The sequence below is a fragment of the Microcaecilia unicolor genome, chromosome 1 (genome assembly GCF_901765095.1).
Source record: "Microcaecilia unicolor chromosome 1, aMicUni1.1, whole genome shotgun sequence".
In the NCBI taxonomy this organism is placed as follows: Eukaryota; Metazoa; Chordata; class Amphibia; order Gymnophiona; family Siphonopidae; genus Microcaecilia; species Microcaecilia unicolor.
Genome location: NC_044031.1, coordinates 348,471,646 through 348,491,068, shown reverse-complemented (window position 1 = coordinate 348,491,068; position 19,423 = coordinate 348,471,646). Strand labels below are relative to the sequence as shown.

Sequence of the window (19,423 nt, the reverse complement as noted above, 5' to 3'; positions counted from 1 at the left end):
TGTCACATGACGAAGTCTGCCTGAGCCTACTGTGAACCATCTGTTCTTATGTGGTTTTATTCTTTGAGGGAGTGGTGAGAAGCTATTTCTCTGTGCAGTCCTAGAAGCTGCTTTAATTGTATCCAATTCTTGCATTACTTTACTGAGCTCTTGTTTAAAACTAGATAGTTGAAGACAGATAGGGCAAGCTTTAAGTCTCCAGATGATTGGCCTTGAAACTAAAGTACCACAATTATTGCAGAGAATAAAAGTCATCCTGATTTCTTGAATTGGGTATGAACAGGTGTACTTAGTTGGGGTTAACAGTCTGTAAGACTGCCTGTGTATGATTAAGTTAAACATCATCTGCCATTTAGACGCCCAGTCTCCCAGTCTCGTAACGTCCTCTTGTAGTTTTTCACATTCTTCCCGCGATTTGACTACTTTGAATAACTTTGTGTCATCGGCAAATTTGATTACCTCACTAGTTACTCCCATCTCTAGGTCATTTATGAATATGTTAAAAAGCAGAGGTCCCAGCACCGATCCCTGAGGGACCCTTCTCCATTGCAAATATTGACCATTTAGTCCTACTCAATGCGAAGAAATGCAAAGTGATGCATTTAGGGAGTAGAAACCCATGAGAGACTTATGTGTTAGGCGGTGAGAGTCTGATAGGTACTGAGGGGGAGAGGGATCTTGGGGTGATAGTATCCGAGGATCTGAAAGCGACGAAATAGTGTGACAAGGCGGTGGCCGTAGCGAGAAGGTTGCTAGGCTGTATAGAGAGAGGTGTGATCAGCAGAAGAAAGGAAGTGTTGATGCCCCTGTACAAGTCGTTGGTGAGGCCCCACCTGGAGTGTTGTGTTCAGTTTTGGAGGCTATACCTTGCGAAGGATGTTAAAAAAATGGAAGCGGTGCAAAGAAAAGCTACGAGAATGGTATGGGATTTGCGTTCCAAGATGTATGTGCAAAGACTTGCTGACCTGAACATGTATACCCTGGAGGAAAGGAGGAACAGGGGTGATATGATACAGACGTTCAAATACTTGAAAGGAATTAATCCGCAAAAAAATCTTTTCCGGAGATGGGAAGGCGGTAGAACGAGAGGACATGAAATGAGATTGAAGGGGGGCAGACTCAAAAAAGATGTCAGGAAGTATTTTTTCACGGAGAGGGTGGTGGATGCTTGGAATGCCCTCCCGCGGGAGGTGGTGGAGATGAAAACGGTAACGGAATTCAAACATGCGTGGGATGTGCATAAAGGAATCCTGTGCAGTAGGAATGGATCCTCAGAAGCTTAGCCAAAATTGGGTGGCGGAGTAGGTGGAGGAAGAGAGGTTGGTGGTTGGGAGGTGAGGATAGTGGAGGGCAGACTTATACGGTCTGTGCCAGAGCCGGTGATGGGAGGCGGGACTGGTGGTTGGGAGGCGGGAAATACTGCTGGGCAGACTTGTATGGTCTGTGCCCTGAAAAAGGCAGGTACAAATCAAGGTAAGGTATACACATATGAGTTTATCTTGTTGGGCAGACTGGATGGACCATGCAGGTCTTTTTCTGCCGTCATCTACTATGTTACTATGTTATGTTTCCTATCTTTCAACCAGTTTTTAATCCACAGTAAGACACTACCTCCGATCCCATGTCCCTCTAATTTCCTCTGTAGTCTTTCATGAGGGACCTTATCAAACGCTTTCTGAAAATCTAGATACACAGTATCAACCGGCTCCCCTTTGTCTACATGTTTGTTTACCCCTTCAAAGAAATGCAGCAGATTGGTGAGGCAAGACTTCCCTTCACTAAATTCATACTGACTTTGTCCCATTAGTCCATGCTTTTGAACGTGCTCTGTAATTTTGTTCTTGATTATAGTCTCTACCACTTTGCCCGGCACCAACGTCAGACTCACCGGTCTATAATTTCCCGGATCTCCTCTGGAACCTTTTTTACATATCGGCATTACGTTGGCCACCCTCCAATCTTCCGGTACCACGCTCGATGTTAAGGATAAATTACAAATCAATAACAGTAGCTCTGCCAGCTCATTTTTTAGTTCTATCAGTACCCTAGGGTGAATACCATCCGGTCCAGGAGATTTGCTACTCTTCAGTTTGCAGAACTGCTCTATTACGTCTTCCAGATTTACAGTTATTTCAGTAAGTTTTTCCGACTCTTCAGCTAATCTTCCTCGGTGAAGACCAAAGCAAAGAACTCATTTAGTTTTTCTGCTATTTCTCGGTCTTCTTTGATCGCCTCTTTTACACCCCAGTCATCCAGCGGGCTGACCGATTCTTTTGCTGGTTTCCTGCTTTTAATGTATCTAAAAAATTTTACTAGCAGTTTTCACCTCTAACGCTATCTTTCTTTCAAAATCCCTCTTTGCCTTTCTTATCAGTGCTTTGCATCTGACTTGACATTCCTTATGCCACTTCTTATTTTCCTCATTCGGTTCCTTCTTCCATTTTCTGAAGGATTCCTTTTTAGCTCCAATAGCCTCCGTTACCTCACCTTTTAACCACGCCGGCTGTCGTTTGGTTTTCTGTCCTCCTTTTCTGATACATGGAATATGTTGGCCTGGGCCTCAAGGACGGTGTTTTTGAACAGCATCCATGCCTGTTGTAGATTTCTTACCCTCTCAGTTGCTCCTCTAAGTTTTTGTTTTTGTTTTACTGTTTTTCTCATTTTATCATAGCTTCCTTTTTTAAAGTTAAACGCTAACATATTTGACTTCCTATGTTTACCTTTTTGAAAGCAAATTTCAAAGGCGATCATGTTATGATCACTGTTGTCAAGCAGCCCCTGGACCGCTACCTTCCCGTACCAGATCATGCGCTCCACAAATGACTAAGTCTAGAATTTTTCCTTCTCTCGTCGGCTCCTGTACCAGCTGCTCTATAAAGCTGTCCTTTATTTCATCGAGGAAGTTTACCTCCCTAGTTTGCCCTGATGTTACATTAACCCAGTCTATATGGGATAATTAAAATCACCCATTATTATTGTGTTGCCTAATTTATTTGCCTCACTAATTTCCTTTAACATGACTGCGTCCATCTGCTCATCCTGGTCGGGCGGACGGTAGTACACCCTATCACCATCCTTTTCCCCTTTACACATGGAATTTCGATCCACAATTATTCCAAGAGGTCTTTTGTTACCTGCAGAATTTTCAATCTATTTGATTCAAGCCTCTCGTTAACGTACAATGCTACTCCTCCCCCAATCCGGTCCACCCTATCACTACGATATAATTTGTACCCCGGTATGACAGTGTCCCACTGGTTATCCTCCTTCCACCAGGTTTCAGAGATGCCTATTATGTCTATTTCTTCATTCAGTGCAATATATTACAATTCTCCCATCTTATGTCTTAGGTTCCTAGCATTTGCATATAGACACTTCAAGCTAGGCTTGTTATTCCTTATCTGATCATGTTGATTAGTTGACAGTACTATTTTACTATCAAACAGCATCTAAATGGCCTTTCTCAATGAGGAAGGTTCTTGCTTCAGACACAGATTTAAATGTGGCAGTTATCCTGAAGTAAGGTCTTCATCTGTGCTGGATAAGAAAGCATAAATTTGATGCCTTTTTTTATGGTGAAAAATCCTGAAAAATCAACACTCGCTGTTCATCATAAAGTAGTTTGTCTCTTTTCAAACGGAATCCATGAAGAATTTCTATCTTGTGTTTGTAATTGAGGACTTTTGCTATAACAACTCTTGGCTGTTCGTAATTTTCCATCTTCTGACCCACCTGATGTGCCCTCTCCAAAACCAAATGGCCCATCGAGTCAGTCAGAGCCAGTTCTTTTGCCAGCCAGCTTTCTAGCCATACAGACAAATTTTGGTCTGGTACACATTCCGATAGGCCCACAATACGTATGTTATTCCGTCTTAAGCGGTTTTCGAGATCCTCCAACTTGTAAGAGAAATCTGCAAATTGTTTATTCAAGCGAGCGAGATCTGGGGCCTGCGCATGTGAGTCATCTTCTAGCGCCGACACTCACATTTCCAAATCGCCAGTTCTAATGACAAGTCATAAGTACATAAGTAATGCCATATTGGGAAAAGACCAAAGGTCCATCGAGCCCAGCATCCTGTCCCCTGACAGCAGCCAATCCAGGTCAAGGGCACCTGGCAAGCTACCCAAACGTACAAACATTTTATACATGTTATTCCCGAAATTGTGGATTTTTCCCAAGTCCATTTAGTAGCGGTCTATAGACTTGTCCTTTAGGAAACCTTCTAACCCCTTTTTAAACTCTGCCAAGCTAACCGCCTTCACTACGTTCTCCGGCAATGAATTCCAGAATTATGTGTTGGGTGACGAAAATTTTCTCCTATTTGTTTTAAATTTACTACACTGTAGTTTCATCGCATGCCGCCTAGTCCTAGTATTTTTGGAAAGTGTGAACAGACGCCTCACATCCACCTGCCACTCCACTCATTATTTTATATACCTCTATCATGTCTCCCCTCAGCCGTCTCTTCTCCAAGATGAAAAGCCCTAGCCTCCTTAGTCTTTCTTCATAGGGAAGTTGTCCCATCCCCACCATCATTTTTGTCGCCCTTCGCTGCACCTTTTCCAGTTCTACTATATCTTTCTTGAGATGCGGTGACCAGAATTGGATGCCATCCTGGAGTCGCCGCTCCATGGTTTGTTCCTTTCTTTTTTCGCCGACTTTTGTGCCATCGTCGAGGGAGATTTATCCAGAAGTCTGTCCATGCAGGTAACGCACTGAAAATTAGTGAGGGGTGATCAGAATGCTAAGATATTTCACTAAAATGGCATATTGAGAGTCACGGAACTCCGAGCTGCAACCTAAGGCTGCTTCTCTGCTCACTGCATCACGTGATCTCGAATTTGGACGTTTTATAAAAACATCCAAATTCAGAACAGGAAAGTAGGTCATTTTCAACAAAAAAAACCCCGTCTATCTTTCCATTTTGAAAATACTGTTTGGAAAAAGCGTTTTGTGATTTGGACGTTTTATTTTTTTGGTCCATTTTCAAACAAAAAACATCCAAATGCGAAGTGTCCAAAATAGAGGAGGAGTAGCTTAATGGTTAGTGCAGTGGGCTTTGATTCTGGCAACATGGGTTCAATTCCCACTGCAGCTCCTTGTGACCTTGGGCAAGACAACTGTACAAAGGGCTTTTTTGGATATGATGTCTAAGTCTGAATTTGGACATTTTTGTAAAATGTCCAAAATCAAAACAGGAAAGAAGGTCATTTTCTACAAAAAACGAATTCTATCTTTACCTTTTGAAAATGCTGTTTGGAAAAACATTTTGTGATTTGAACATTTTATTTTTGGTCCATTTTCAAACAAAAAACGTCCAAATGCAAAACGTACAAAATACACAAGAAAATCCACAATAGAGTGAAACAATTCACATGTTCTAAGTGTGGTAAAAGCTTTGGTTGTAATGTAAATCTCAACGTGCATCAAAGAGTCCACACAGGAGAGAAACCATTTGCATGTATACAGTGTGGTAAAAGCTTTGGTCAGAAGGTAAACCTCACAATGCACCAGAGAATACACACAGGAGTGAAACCGTTTACATGTCCTGAGTGTGGTAAAAGCTTTGGTTTGAAAGAAAGCCTCACAAGGCATCAAAGAATCCATACAGGGATGAAATCATTTACACACACTGAGGAGGTAAAAGCTTCAGTTGCATTGGGACAGATAATTAGGGAATGTACACTCTTGCTATGAAGTATAGAAAAATAGCACTCTGGTATGAGACCTCCTTTCTATCTATAGATCTGAATTCAAAGCCCAAATCTACTGATAAACAATAGACACAAGGCTCAGATGTTATTAAAAAAAAAATAGAAAACTTGGCATCAGGTAAAATAGTGGAAAAGTGACATCCCAGGAAAGCAATAGGCATCCTTGGGGGGCACTGCAGTGGACTTTATAAAATGCTCCCAGGTACACATCTCGCCATTGCTCCCTTACCTTGTCTGCTGAGCCCCCCAAAACACACTATCCCCAACTGTACATCACTAGCATAGCCCTTACAGGTGAAAGGAGCACCAATATGTGGGTACAGTGGGTTTCAGGTGGGTTTGGGAGGGCTCACAGTTTCCTCCACAACTGTATCAAGAAGGGGGAGATAGAAGCCTGGGTCCACCTGTCCTCAGTGCACTGCACCACTACTAGACTACTCCAGGGAACTGCATGCTATTATAATGGACCTCAGTATAACATCTGAGGCTGGTATAGAGGCTGGCAAGTAATATTTTTAATCACATTTTTTGGGGTGGGAGGGGGATAGTGACCACTGGAGGAATAAGAGGAGGTGATCCCTGATTCCCTCCAGTGGTCATCTGGTCATTTGGGGTACCTTTTGTGTGGAGTAGAGGAGTAGCCTAGCGGTTAGTGCAGTGGACTTTGATCCTGGGGAAGTGGGTTCAATTCCCACTGCACTTATTTTTTATAAAAACAGGTCTAGCTCAAAACGTCTAAGTTTTAGTCCCGGACGTTTTTGTTTTGTTCCATTATGGCTGAAAAATGTCTAAGTCCTAGGAACGCCAAAGTTCCACCCTGAACACGCCCTTGACATGCCCCCTTGAGATTTGGACATACGTCATGCAAGGTTCCATGTTAGGAGTCACAGACCAAGGAAGGGATCTAGGTGTCGTCATTGATGATACGTTGAAACCTTCTGCTCAGTGTGCTGCTGCGGCTAAGGAAGCAAATAGAATGTTACGTATTATTAGGAAAGGAATGGAAAACAAAAATGAGGATGTTATAATGTCTTTGTATCGCTCCATGGTGCTACTGCATCTCGAATATTGTGTTGAATTCTGGTCACCGCATCTCAAAAAAGATGGAGGAGCATAATCAAACGTGAACGCCCATCTCCATGGGCGTCTATCTCCGAGAACGGGTACGTGAAGGGGCGAGACAAACCATATTTTTGAAAAAAATGGGCATCCATCTTTTTTCCGATAATACGGTTGGTGCCAGCCAAATGCATCGGATTTTTGCGGATTTGAGCTGGGCGGTATCGTTTTTCAGCGATAATGTTATCAATATTGATAACCTTTAAGAGTGGACTAACACGGCTACCACACCTCTCTATCAGCGATAATGGAAACTGAAGGCGTCGAGCTCAAAAACAAACAAATCCAAGGCATTGGGTCGTGGGAGGGGCCAGGATTCGTAGTGCACTTGTCCCCCTCACTTGCCAGGACACCAACCGGGCACCCTAGGGGGCACTTGTAACAATTAAAAGAAAACGTTAACTACCTCTGAAGTCCATAGCTCCCTTCTCTTGGGTGCTGAGCCCCCCAAATCCCCCCCAAAACCCACTGCCCACAACTCTACACCATTACCATAGCACTTATGGCTGAAGGGGGGCACCTAGATGTGGGTACAGTGGGTTTTGGGGGCGGTTCGGAGGGCTCCCATTTACCACCACAAGTGTAACAGGTAGGGGGGGATGGGCCTGGGTCTGCCTGCCTGAAGTGCATGCACTCACTAAAACTGCTCCAGGGACCTGCATACTGCTGTGATGGAGCTGGGTATGACATTTGAGGCTGGCATACAGGCTGGAAAAAAAAGTTTTTAAAGTTGTTTTTTTGGGTGGGAGGGGGTTAGTGACCACTGGGGGAGTCAGGGGTGGTCATCCCCGATTCCCTCTAGTGGTCATCTGGTCATTTCGGGCACTTTTCTGGGACTTGTTCGTGAAAAAAAAGGGTCCAAAAAGTGACCTAAATTCACGCTAAAAACGCCCTTCTTTTTCCGATTGTCAGCCGAGGACGCCCATCTCTCCTCGGCCAATAAACAGGCCCCAGTCCCGCCTTCAGCACGCCTCCGACATGCCCCCATCAACTTTGGCCGTTTCCACGACAGATTGCAGTTGAAGATGCCCAAAATGGGCGTTCAATTATAGAGATTTGGCGCCCACGGGAGAAAGATGCCCATCTCCTGATTTGGGTCGAAATATGGGCGTCTTTCTCTTTTGAAAATAAGGCAGATAGTGGAATTAGAAAAGGTGCAGAGAAGGGCGATGAAAATGATAAAGGGGATGGGACGACTTCCCTATGAGGAAAGGCTAAAGCGGCTAGGACTCCAGCTTGGGGAAAAGGCGGCTGAGGGGAGATATGATAGAGGTCTATAAAATAATGAGTGGAGTTGAACGTGTAGATGTGAAGCATCTGTTTATGCTTTCCAAAAATACTAGGTCTAGGGGGCATGCGATGAAGCTACAAAGTAGTAAATTTAAAACGAATCTGAGAACATTTTTCTTCACTCAACGTGTAATTAAACTCTGGAATTCATTGCCGGAGAATATGGTAAAGGCGGTTAGCTTAGCAGAGTTTTAAAAAGGTTTGTATGGCTTTCTAAAGGAAAAGTCCATAGACCACTATTAAATTGGACGGGGAAAATCCATTATTTCTGGGATAAGCAGTATAAAATGTGTTATACTTTTTGGGGATCTTGCCAGGTATTTGGGACCTGGATTGGCCACTGTTGGACACAGGATGCTAGGCTTGATGAACCTTTGGTCTTTCCCAGTATGGCAATACTTATGTACTTATGTAACATGTAGACACAACAAAAAATTACAGGCATGAGCCTTTCAGTAATTCTCACAGTTAATATAAAAGTTATTCTTCTATAAAACCTACTACATAGGTTTTATAGAAGGATGAACAGTTAATAACAAGCTTTGAACCCAATCTAATAAAATTGAGATGTAAAAATGTGCAAATCCTAGTGAGGCAGACAAAGGAGAGAGGGGGAGGTATAGCACTCATTTACCGCTCCAACTTCACCACCGAAATTAAATCAATAACAACCCAATTAGAAATTGCGTCAATCAGAATTTATAACAAATCCCTGCACAACCATCTGAATTGTATCCTGTTCTACAGACCACCTGGTAACTGAATTGAATGTCAATCAAATTTAATGGACTTCATTTCAAACATTAGTGTAACCAACTCAAATGCATTAATACTGGGTGATGATATAAATCTCCACCTAGAAGACCCAAACTCCGCTCATGCACGTGACTTTGTGGAATTCCTACATTCATGTGATCTCATGTGGCCTCTAATGCAACCTACCCACATTAAAGGTCATGCACTGGATCTCTTCTCCTACAAACTGTCCACAGAAAACAACATATCAGTCACAAACACCAAATGGTCAGAGATTCCATGGTCTGATCACTATCGACTAAATTTATCCCTGACCTGGAGGAAGAAGGAATCGCACCATACACGAAAAACTGTAATTTACAGCACAAGAGGCCAAATAGACCCAGAAGTATTCTGGCTACAGATATATGACCAGGAGTGGAAACCACAAACGGACTCCATTCATTTCCTCTATGATTGGGACATCGGATGCAAACGCATACTAGATGAAATGGCATCCTTAAGATTAAGAGTAACAAGAAGACAAAATTTGATCCCATGGTTTAATGACTAACTAAAAAAACTCAAAACACAAACCAGGAAACTGGAACGAGCATGGAGAAAGCTAAAGGATGAGAACTCACTCAACGCTTGGAAACAAATACATAAAAAATATAAATATGCAATAAGGCAATCCAAAAGATCTTCTTACAAATCCAAAATAGGCCCAGGGTACAATGATTTGAAGAAACTATTTCAACTCGTGAACAAGCTCTTAGATACCACTCCAATTATCACCAACAATTTAGACACCCCATCTGCAGACAGTCTCGCTAAATACTTCTGTGACAAAATAATAAAATTATGCAATACACTTCCTCAACATAGCAACGATATTGAAAATTTCATCAATGATCTGGACTCAAACTCTTGGTGCATGCCCAGCTGACCATATTTGGTTAAAATTTCTCCTCTCACCATCGACTCAGTTATCTCTAGCTTTTCTCAGAATCTCCAACAAACACTGCAAATTGGACACTTGCCCCATCTACCTTCTCAAATTTGCTCCCAATCGCTTCTTAGAAGACCTCTCATCATACTTAAACTACATGCTCCAACAAGGTCATTTTCCTGAAGAATATGGCAACATCTTACTCACCCCTATACCGAGGGACGCAAAGAAAAAAACAAATGACATCACCAATTATTGTCCAGTTGCATCTATCCCACTTATAGTTAAACTGATGGAGAGTTTAGTGACCAAACAGCTCACTAACTATTTGGACAAATTCTCTTTATTACATGAATCTCAATCTGGTTTCTGCCCTTCCCACAGTACCAAAACTGTGCTGGCCATCCTATTGGCCAAATTCAGGAATGAAATAGCCTTAGGTAATAACATACTCCTACTCCAATTTGACATGTCGAGTGCATTCGATATGGTTAACCATAGTATACTTCTTCGACTTCTAGATCACTTTGGAATTGGTGGAAATGTACTTGATTGGTTCAAAGGCTTTCTGACCCCCAGGTCATACCAAGTTAAATCTAATACAAATATATCATCAACATGGAAATCAGACTGCGGAGTTCCTCAAGGTTCACTTCTATCACCAATACTCTTCAACATATTAATGATCCCATTGGCCAAGTCCCTATCAAATCAAGATCATCTATGCTGATGATGTTACATTCTACATCCCTTTTAAACATGATTTATCAGAAATCTCCAACGATACCAAGAGTGGATTGAACATCATGCACTCATGGGCTAACTTGTTTCAATTGAAGCTGAACACTGATAAAACGCATTGCCTTATCCTCTCATCCCAGTACAACAATTATAAACCAACAACCTTATTCACTCCAGATCATTCCCTTCCCATCTCTGATAGTCTCAAAATATTAAGTGTTACTATCGATCGAAATCTTACACTTGAGTCCCAAGTCAACTCCACCGTAAAGAAAATGTTTTATTCAATGTGGAAACTCAAGCGTCTAAAACCTTTCTTCCCAAGAGATGTTTTCCATAATTTAATTCAATCAATGGTATTAAGCCACGTCGATTATTGCAATGGAATCTATGCGGGATGTAAGGAACAACTCACAAGGAAACTCCAGACTGCACAAAACACAGCAGCCAGATTGATATTTGGTAAGACACGATTCCAAAGCGCCACACCACTCCGTGAGAAACTGCACTGGCTTCCTATCAAGGAACGTATCTCTTTCAAAATCTGCACCTTAGTCCATAAGATTATCTACGGTATAGCCCCAGGTTACATGATTGACCTAATCAATCTTCCAATCACAAATAGTACCAGTTCATCACGTTCTTATCTGAATCTCCACTACCCTAATTGCAAAGGACTAAAATACAAGACAACCCAACTTCTCTTACATAAGCATGCGCCTGTGGAACGCACTGCCACAAGTGGTGAAAACAACTTATGATCACCTAAAATTCAGAAAATTATTAAAGACTCACCCATTCGGAAAGGCATATCCGAATGACCCAACTTAAGTGACTCAACCCTGCAACACTTCACTATCAAAGATCGTATTGAACATTGACAAACCTTTTTTACCTGAAACCCAACTTAATTGAATCTTATCTTCCCTACCCCACTACAACATTTTGTACTTATCCCGTACCGGACTTGGCGAATGCCCTCACGGTATTATGTAAGCCACATTGAGCCTGCAAATGTGTGGGAAAATGTGGGATACAAATGTAACAAATAATAATAATAAAGGTGCATCCTTGACTGACCTTTACAAGATTCATATAGATCAGGCAAGAAATATAGCACAGAGGCCTCTACAATCAAACTGGGGCAAAGATTTCATCCAGGGAAAAGTAATTTTTTAAGGAAAAGTATACCTTGGAGAAAGAGAGACCATACAGAGTGTGGAAAAAATTACACTTTAGCTGTAACTAATGCACTAAAATGGTGATAAGAGACAGAATCTAAGTAGCCAATATGCCTAGTAGGACATTCAGAAGAGAAATATTTGTTAGATTGTATAGACAACTAATATGTATTCAGGAGAGAAACTATTTGTATGTACTGATTGTACTACCCACAACATTATAAAAGGTCAGAAATGGTCACCTATAGTGATTGTTTGTAAGGGGTAACACAAACACACACAAACAAACAAAAGACAAAGACCTAAGAGGCCATATTAGTCTAGTTGAATTCAGGAATGGGCTTAACCTGCAAATAAACACAATGTTATACAAAATTATATATGTTATTCAAATGGATTATCAAAACTGTGTCCTAGGGCTAGAAGTACTTCTTATGTGCACAAATGAACAACATGGCATAGCCACAGGAGTCTCGGTGAAGTGCTTGCAAATAATAAAAAAAGAGAGAAAATATTTCTTTATATTAAAAATGATCTGGGTGGCCTTGTATAAATGAAATCCTGATTCCATAAGAAGCCTAAATTTATAATTCAAACTCTGAAAAAGGAAAAAATGACAATAAAAAATTATTTAGGTCACATAACTCCACTGTTCTGGCTCTGTCATTCTTTTTTTTTTAATACTTTTTATTAACAAAACACATTAAATGCAAACATTGTACTTTTTTGCCATCTCAGTGAGCATATTACTGAGTTCATAGTAACATAGTAGATGATGGCAGAAAAAGACCTGCACGGTCTACCCAGTCTGCCCAACAAGATAAACTCACATGTGCCATTTTTTGTGTATACCTTACCTTGATTTGTACCTGTCTTTTTCAGGGCACAGACCATATAAGTCTGCCCAGCACTATCCCCGCCTCCCAACCACCAACCCCGCCTCCCACCACCGGCTAAGCTTCTGGGGATCCCTTCCATCTGAGCAGGATTCCTTTATGTTTATCCCACGCATGTTTGAATTCCGTTACCGTTTTCCTCTCCACCACCTCCTGCGGGAGGACATTCCAAGCATCCACCACTCTCTCCGTGAAAAAATACTTCCTGACATTTTTCTTGAGTACGTTGTGGAATCGCACCTGTATTTTCAACTTTACACCCCCCTCTCACCTACCCCTCTTTCCATGGACCCTCCCTCCCCCTCCCTCCCCCTGCACCCCCCCCCCACCCACCCCTCCCTCCCCTTGTCCTTCAGCAGTTCAAAATCCTACTTCTCGCGACAGGTGTCAGTGTGTCCCAGAAAGGGAGCCAGATCTTTCAGAACTGCTCACCCCTCCTTGAAGCTAAGTCCCCGACTCTCTTCTTTTCCAACATACAACACTGCATCATGATCCCTCCAGCAGAGCATGAAGCCAGTAGGCAAAGCTCAATGGTGCCATCAAGGATGTCTCCACCCCAGTACAGGAGAAGAACTCCCTCGAGCGGAACCAGTCGGACAGGTGGCGTATTAATAGGAAATTCTAAAAGCTGCATTATATTTTCAGGACCCAATCCATAAAGCTTAAAATATATACGTGATTCTATCTTATTTATTTATTTATTGCACTTGTATCCCACATTTTCCCACCTATTTGCAGGCTCAATGTGGCTTACAGAGATCTGTTATGGCATCGCCGTAACAGAGAAGAAATACAACTGGTGTTACAAAGGGATAAAAGAAGATAAGAGGATCAGGTTATGCTGCTATACAGTGAGACATTCTGGATAAAGAAGTGTAAGGGGTTGTGTTCTAGTCATTATTGGTTCTTGTGGTAGGCTTTGTTAAAGAGAGAGGTTTTTAAAGCTATGCGGAAGCTATTTAGTTCGTTGATCGTTTTCAAGTGAGTTGGTAATGCATTCCACATTTTCGTGCTCATGTAGGAGACAGAGCAACTTGTTCACAAACAGAGATGCTTTGCAAAACTTTCCCTTTCTAAAAATTAGTCTTGCGGCTGTATTTTGCAATAGCTGCAACTTCCTCTTTAATTTCTGAGTAATGGAACAGTAGAAAAAATTACAATAATCTAAATGAGTCAAAATTGTATGAGCTATAATCCTGAAATTTATAGGACTCGGAAAAAATCTTATAGCTCTTAATCGTTGAAGATTAAAAAAGAATTTCAATCTGAAACTTGAAAGTCAAACTTGAATCCAAAATTACTCCTATATTTATTTTCAAATTTAAGAGATTCTTCTGAAGACTCATCTTTTCCAACAAGAATTCTATATATAGGCCTAGGTTGATTCTTCAACAGGAAGTCAGGGTCGGGTCCAATTGTAAGGACTGTTGTTTATGCCTAAGATGTATGCTTGGTAACTTGTCTTTCTGTGATCTGGCTATCTCTGTATACTGTATACTGCTCTCTGTATGGTTGAGATAATGTTGAATGATAAGCGTAGTTTTTTCCTTTCCTATCTACAATTGGCGTTCCTTTTTGGTTTTTTGCTTTAATGGTTTTATTGTAAACTGCTTTAATTTGCCAGCAATGAAAGTAGTATAGCAAACGATAAAGGGTGCTTCACTCAGAATGCCCTTTGCAGACTATTAGTTTAGCACAGACTTCCCTGAATCTAACTTTGGGTGCCATTTATAGAATGCCCCTCTATGTGAGCAGTAATCATACAATTCAAGGAAATACACCAGAGACCCACAATTAATTTATTATGATTCTTGTGTTTGATGTAGAGAGATAGGGGTTATTTGCACTTGTCTACTAAATTGCTTTGCAACTCATGAATTTTGACTAACTTCAGAGGTTTTATGCTGTCTAATATCACAGCAGCCACTGGAACAGTTTAGTGCATCTTAGGAATAGAGTTTTACTTTAATAGTTTACAATGAGTGTTATTATTATTATTATTATTTCACTTTAGATACAAGATCTTGTTACTTGGCTTTGCTGGATGCCAATTATGATCGGAAACCTAAAAATAAATATCTTGCTAATGTGGTAAACTACACTGTCAGTGTGGAGTGGATTCGGTGTTTATACTGGGATAATAGCAGAGAATGGAAAACCGAGGGATGTTATCCACTGCAAGGAGCAACTACAGCAAAAGTCATTTGCAGGTACTTTGCCAGGGCAATGCTAAAAGCAAAAAGTTTCTTTGAAGTTGTCTGTGTCAAAAAGAGAGTGTACCATACTTCTGACCTGAGGTTCCTAGACTCCATTGTCAAGTGGCAATCCAATGAAGAATATGAATGTGTTGAAAGAATCAGGTGAATGATAAGGGGTTATTCAATTCCAACAGAATTTATTTTTAATATTTCCCTTATTTACAAAGAAATGTTCGCTGATGCTTTCCAAACAAATTAGCTGAAAATCTGAGTGCATTAACTGAAATGTAATACAGACAACAATTTGCAGACAGTCACAGTGAATTTTCAGAAGAAAAGTTAGGTGAATTAATTTGACATTCCCCATGAAAATTCTTGCTGGTTCATTAAAGTAGTGTGCCTTTCTAAGTTGGGGATTCCCTTCCTGCTGGGCTGCTGCACTAGTCTCTCAGATGTGCCATAGGGTGTTGATGCTATCTGTTCCTGATCTGGTCCTGGCCTCTGCTTGCACTAGTAGGGTATATTGCTCCTGGGATCCTGGAATCCACTTTCAGGTAGCCCATAACTAACCTTTGAACTTTCCCCTTGTAGCCCTTCCTCACTGCAACAGGGCTTTCTTTGGGGAGCTTGTGCATCTTCTATCAGTCCTATTTAAGCAGTTTCTTCTACCAGGGCTGTCTCTTTATCTTAACACCTTTTCCACCCTTTGACCCCAAATTTTCCCCTTCCCCCCTCCCCACAGCCATTGTTTAATTGTGTATTACCCTACCTATTACAGGCTTCAACAGTGTTATCTCCCCCTTCCTTCTCCCTGCCACTTTTTATCTTTTCTCTCACTTGTGGTTGAATCTGCATATATCCTTCACCAGTTCCAACTGCACTATCCTATAGTCTGGGCTTCTTTTTTCCTCTTGCTTCTTTCAACCCCTCACATGACTTCAGTTCCCTTGTTATATTGTCTTTCTCAGTTATATATGATTATCTATGTATCTTCATAACTGCTGTGCTCCTAACTTTTCCAACTCCAGCAGGCAGCATTACAATGTATATTCCAACTTCTTCTAAGCCCTGGAGCTAACCGGATGCAATACTTTCTCATTTAGTTCTCAAGACCAACAGTTTTGCATATCCCATGTTTCATTTATTTTGTGAGTTGGCTTCTTAGAAATATAGAAATGAGAAAAAATGAAGGCAGATAAAGACCAACCATATTGTCTATTCAGTCTGCCCATCCATTCCATCTACTATCCCTTCCTCTCAATTAGAGATCCTCTGTACTTGTCCCAAGCTTGCTTGAATTCAGATAGTCTTCATCTCTACCACCATAGAAACATAAAAAATATTCTTTAGCTCCATGCTGCGTTATTTGAATAATGTTCTACAAAGTACTAATGCACTATTTCCTCATGTAGCTGTACCCATTTAACCACGTTCACCATTGCCAGCAGACATCTACAGACTCATCTTGAAATTGAAGAGGTTTCTCAGTTTTTGAGGTAAGGACTTTCATGTCTAACTATGGGGACAATTCTATAAAGTGGGTATTAACATAGGAGCACAATCTACGTCATCCGGGAAAAGTGTTTCCGTAGGAAGAAGGAAGGAGGAGCACAGTTCTAAGCATAAATGTTTAGAATCCTAGCATAAATGTACCTATGTGTGCACTTATGCACACACATGCTGGATATGTGCCTAAGAGTTAGGCAGAGTGTAAAGTTACATATGTAACTTATAGAGTATTATAAGTTATGCACTTACCTTTGAAATATAGGTGCACATACTTACACCAGGTCTATGACTGACATAATTGCTCATGACTAAGCAAATGCATGCATATCTACCTGGTTATGCTAGTATTTTATAAAGGAAAGTAGGTGCATCAATCAGGTGCCTTCTGGGAGCATATATAGAGGCATACAGTTATTGAATTACCCCCCCCCCCCCCATATGCCTAAATGTGAAATTTCATCGATATTTTTGTATGGATACTACAGGTAAATCATCAACTTATTGGATGTATAGCAAAGACTTTTGAGATAGTCTTTGAAGTGTAGGATTACAGACACAAGCAGTTTTGTTGAGATTGCATTTTCTGTATCATCACTGAGTACACTGTGCTTCAGAATTGGCATGTAGTTACAAAAGCCACTTTTGCGTAAGAGAGAGATCAGAATACAAGAACCAATATCATTCATACTGAATCGTCTACCCTCAGCTTGATATTTGTGCACTGTATGCTGCATTATTTGAATAATGTTTATGTATGTTGTAAACTCCCTCCTTCCACAGTAGGGCCGGGTCACCTTCTCGGGCTCAGCACTCCACTCTCATCCACAGCAAGTGAACACCTCCACAATGCCAGTTGAGGGAAAGAAATCCCTTTTCTTGCAGTCCACATTCACAGTTCATGAACAAGTTTAGATACACCCCACCCCCACCCACAGTCTCAACCTGGGAAAGCAGTCCCAGTACTTTAAGAGTCCTCTGCTCCTTCCATAAGCAACTAACAGGCTTCTCCTCTGTCTTCCAAAATAAACACTTTCTGCCCTCCCGTAAGCAACGAACAGGCTTCTCCTCTATCTTCCAAAATAAACACTTTTACCTCCAGGTATATCAGTCTTTAGTCTTCTGCATTAACAGCTCAATGCTGTCCTCTTCCCAGCCAGGAACCTCAGTCCTTGAGGTTCCCTGCCAGAGCAGTGTTCCTCCCTCTGCACAGCAACAAATAACCCTGTGGCCTCCCACACACTGCCCTTTTCTTTATGTCAAAACCACTTATCTGAACTCCTCTGTTGCAGGAATTACCACTATTGTTAGCAGAATCTGTGGTACTTCAGGAGTCAAACAGCACACACCAGAATGAGGGAGAAATCTTCTTTATTTGCCAGCAAACAAAGTAGGACATCAGCACTAGGTCTCTTCTTCTCTTTCTCAGCTCTCTGGATCTAATGGCTTCTGTCTCAGCTCCTTCTCTTCTTCTTAGCTCTCTCCTTCTAACGTAAGCTGCTTCTGCTCCCAGTTATATACAGTTTTAAACCCCTCTAGCCCCCCTTACTTTCCAGATGGTAAAGAATAGATTGATTACCCTGTCTGAACCAATCATCTCTACACATATATTCAAAATATCAGTTACATAGGTTTCAGACATTTCCTAAACTGACCTATGACCTGGGGCCTCTCACACTAGACAATGGGGCACCTATCTCTTGCATTTTATTATGATTAAATTCTCATATTCCCAGCTAACTTCATACTAACTGGGTTCTGGCATTCATTAAGGGGTCAAAGGCCAATCTTACTTAATGGCATACAGATATAGTTTGTTATTACTTTCAGGACCAGTCCTACACTTACCTATAATTAATCAAGACTTTCCCTGACCTCTTTCACCTATTAGCTTCCTACATAGAACTCGCTAGGACTGTGGATAATTCAAACCAGATGATGACCTTTTAAACTCTTACTTGAAAAGTAACACTGAGTTGAACAGATATTCTACATAGAAATAGAACTTATTAATTACACAGAATAAAACATATTCTAAAATAAGCAGAAATCAGAATTCCTTATAAGACAAAATCTAAATCATCTAGAATATCTATATCTAAACTATTTTCTTCTAACTAGCATTAAACTAATCCTTTAAACTGCCTGCAATATGCCTGGCTCATAATGGTATCCATATGGTAAAATTATGTATCATACCTGATAATTTTCTTTCCATTAATCATAGCTGATCAATCCATAGACTGGTGGGTTGTGTCCATCTACCAGCAGGTGGAGATAGAGAGCAAACTTTTGCCTCCCTATATGTGGTCATGTGCTGCCGGAAACTCCTCAGTATGTCGATATCAAAGCTCCATCCGCAGGACTCAGCACTTAGAGAATTACACCCACGAAGGGTCACTCTGCCCAGCTCACCACCGCCGAAACGGGGGAGGGGAATTAACCCAGCTCATCCCCACACAAGTGGGGGAGGGGAATCCGTCCAGCTCATCCCCACGGAGCGGGGGAGGGACACCACACCCGCCAATGCGGGGGGATCTGGCTTATCCTGCAACCGCAACCGCGGGAGGAGCTGACTGACCCTAACACCGCCGAAGCGGGAGGGGTACAAAGCTGCCCTACAGCCGCACGAAGCGGGAGGGAGTGCCGGCAGAATTTAAATCTCAATCCAGCCCCGTAAAACGGAGGGGAGAGGAATGCAGCAGCTCACTGTAACACAAACTCGTCTCAACTCTTGAAGAATCCAAGTGAAAGAAGAACTTGAACACGAAGTCCTCCTGAAGTAACTGAAGGCTAAACTTGAACCTAAAATTCAACCAGAATATAAACAGTACAGATATCTGGGAGGGGCTATGGATTGATCAGCTATGATTAATGGAAAGAAAATTATCAGGTATGATACATAATTTTACCTTCCATATCATCAAGCTGATCAATCCATAGACTGGTGGGATGTACCGAAGCAGTACTCACCCAGGGCGGGACATAGAAATCCCTGACCGCAACACTGAAACTCCAAACCGGGCCTCCGCCCGAGCAGCCACAGTCAAGCGGTAATGCCTGGCAAAGGTATGGGCCTTCCCCGCGGCC

General features: G+C 41.6%; 1 protein-coding gene across 1 annotated transcript in view; it reads left to right on the top strand.

Moving 5' to 3' along the window:
- LOC115474075 (polycystic kidney disease protein 1-like 1) overlaps window positions 1-19,423 on the top strand; it is an 889,490-nt gene that overhangs the window by 134,962 nt on the left and 735,105 nt on the right. The window contains exons 8-9 of the mRNA XM_030209391.1: window positions 14,644-14,839; window positions 16,240-16,323. Coding sequence (XP_030065251.1) covers window positions 14,644-14,839; window positions 16,240-16,323 — 280 coding nt within the window. The remainder of the gene's footprint in view (window positions 1-14,643; window positions 14,840-16,239; window positions 16,324-19,423) is intronic.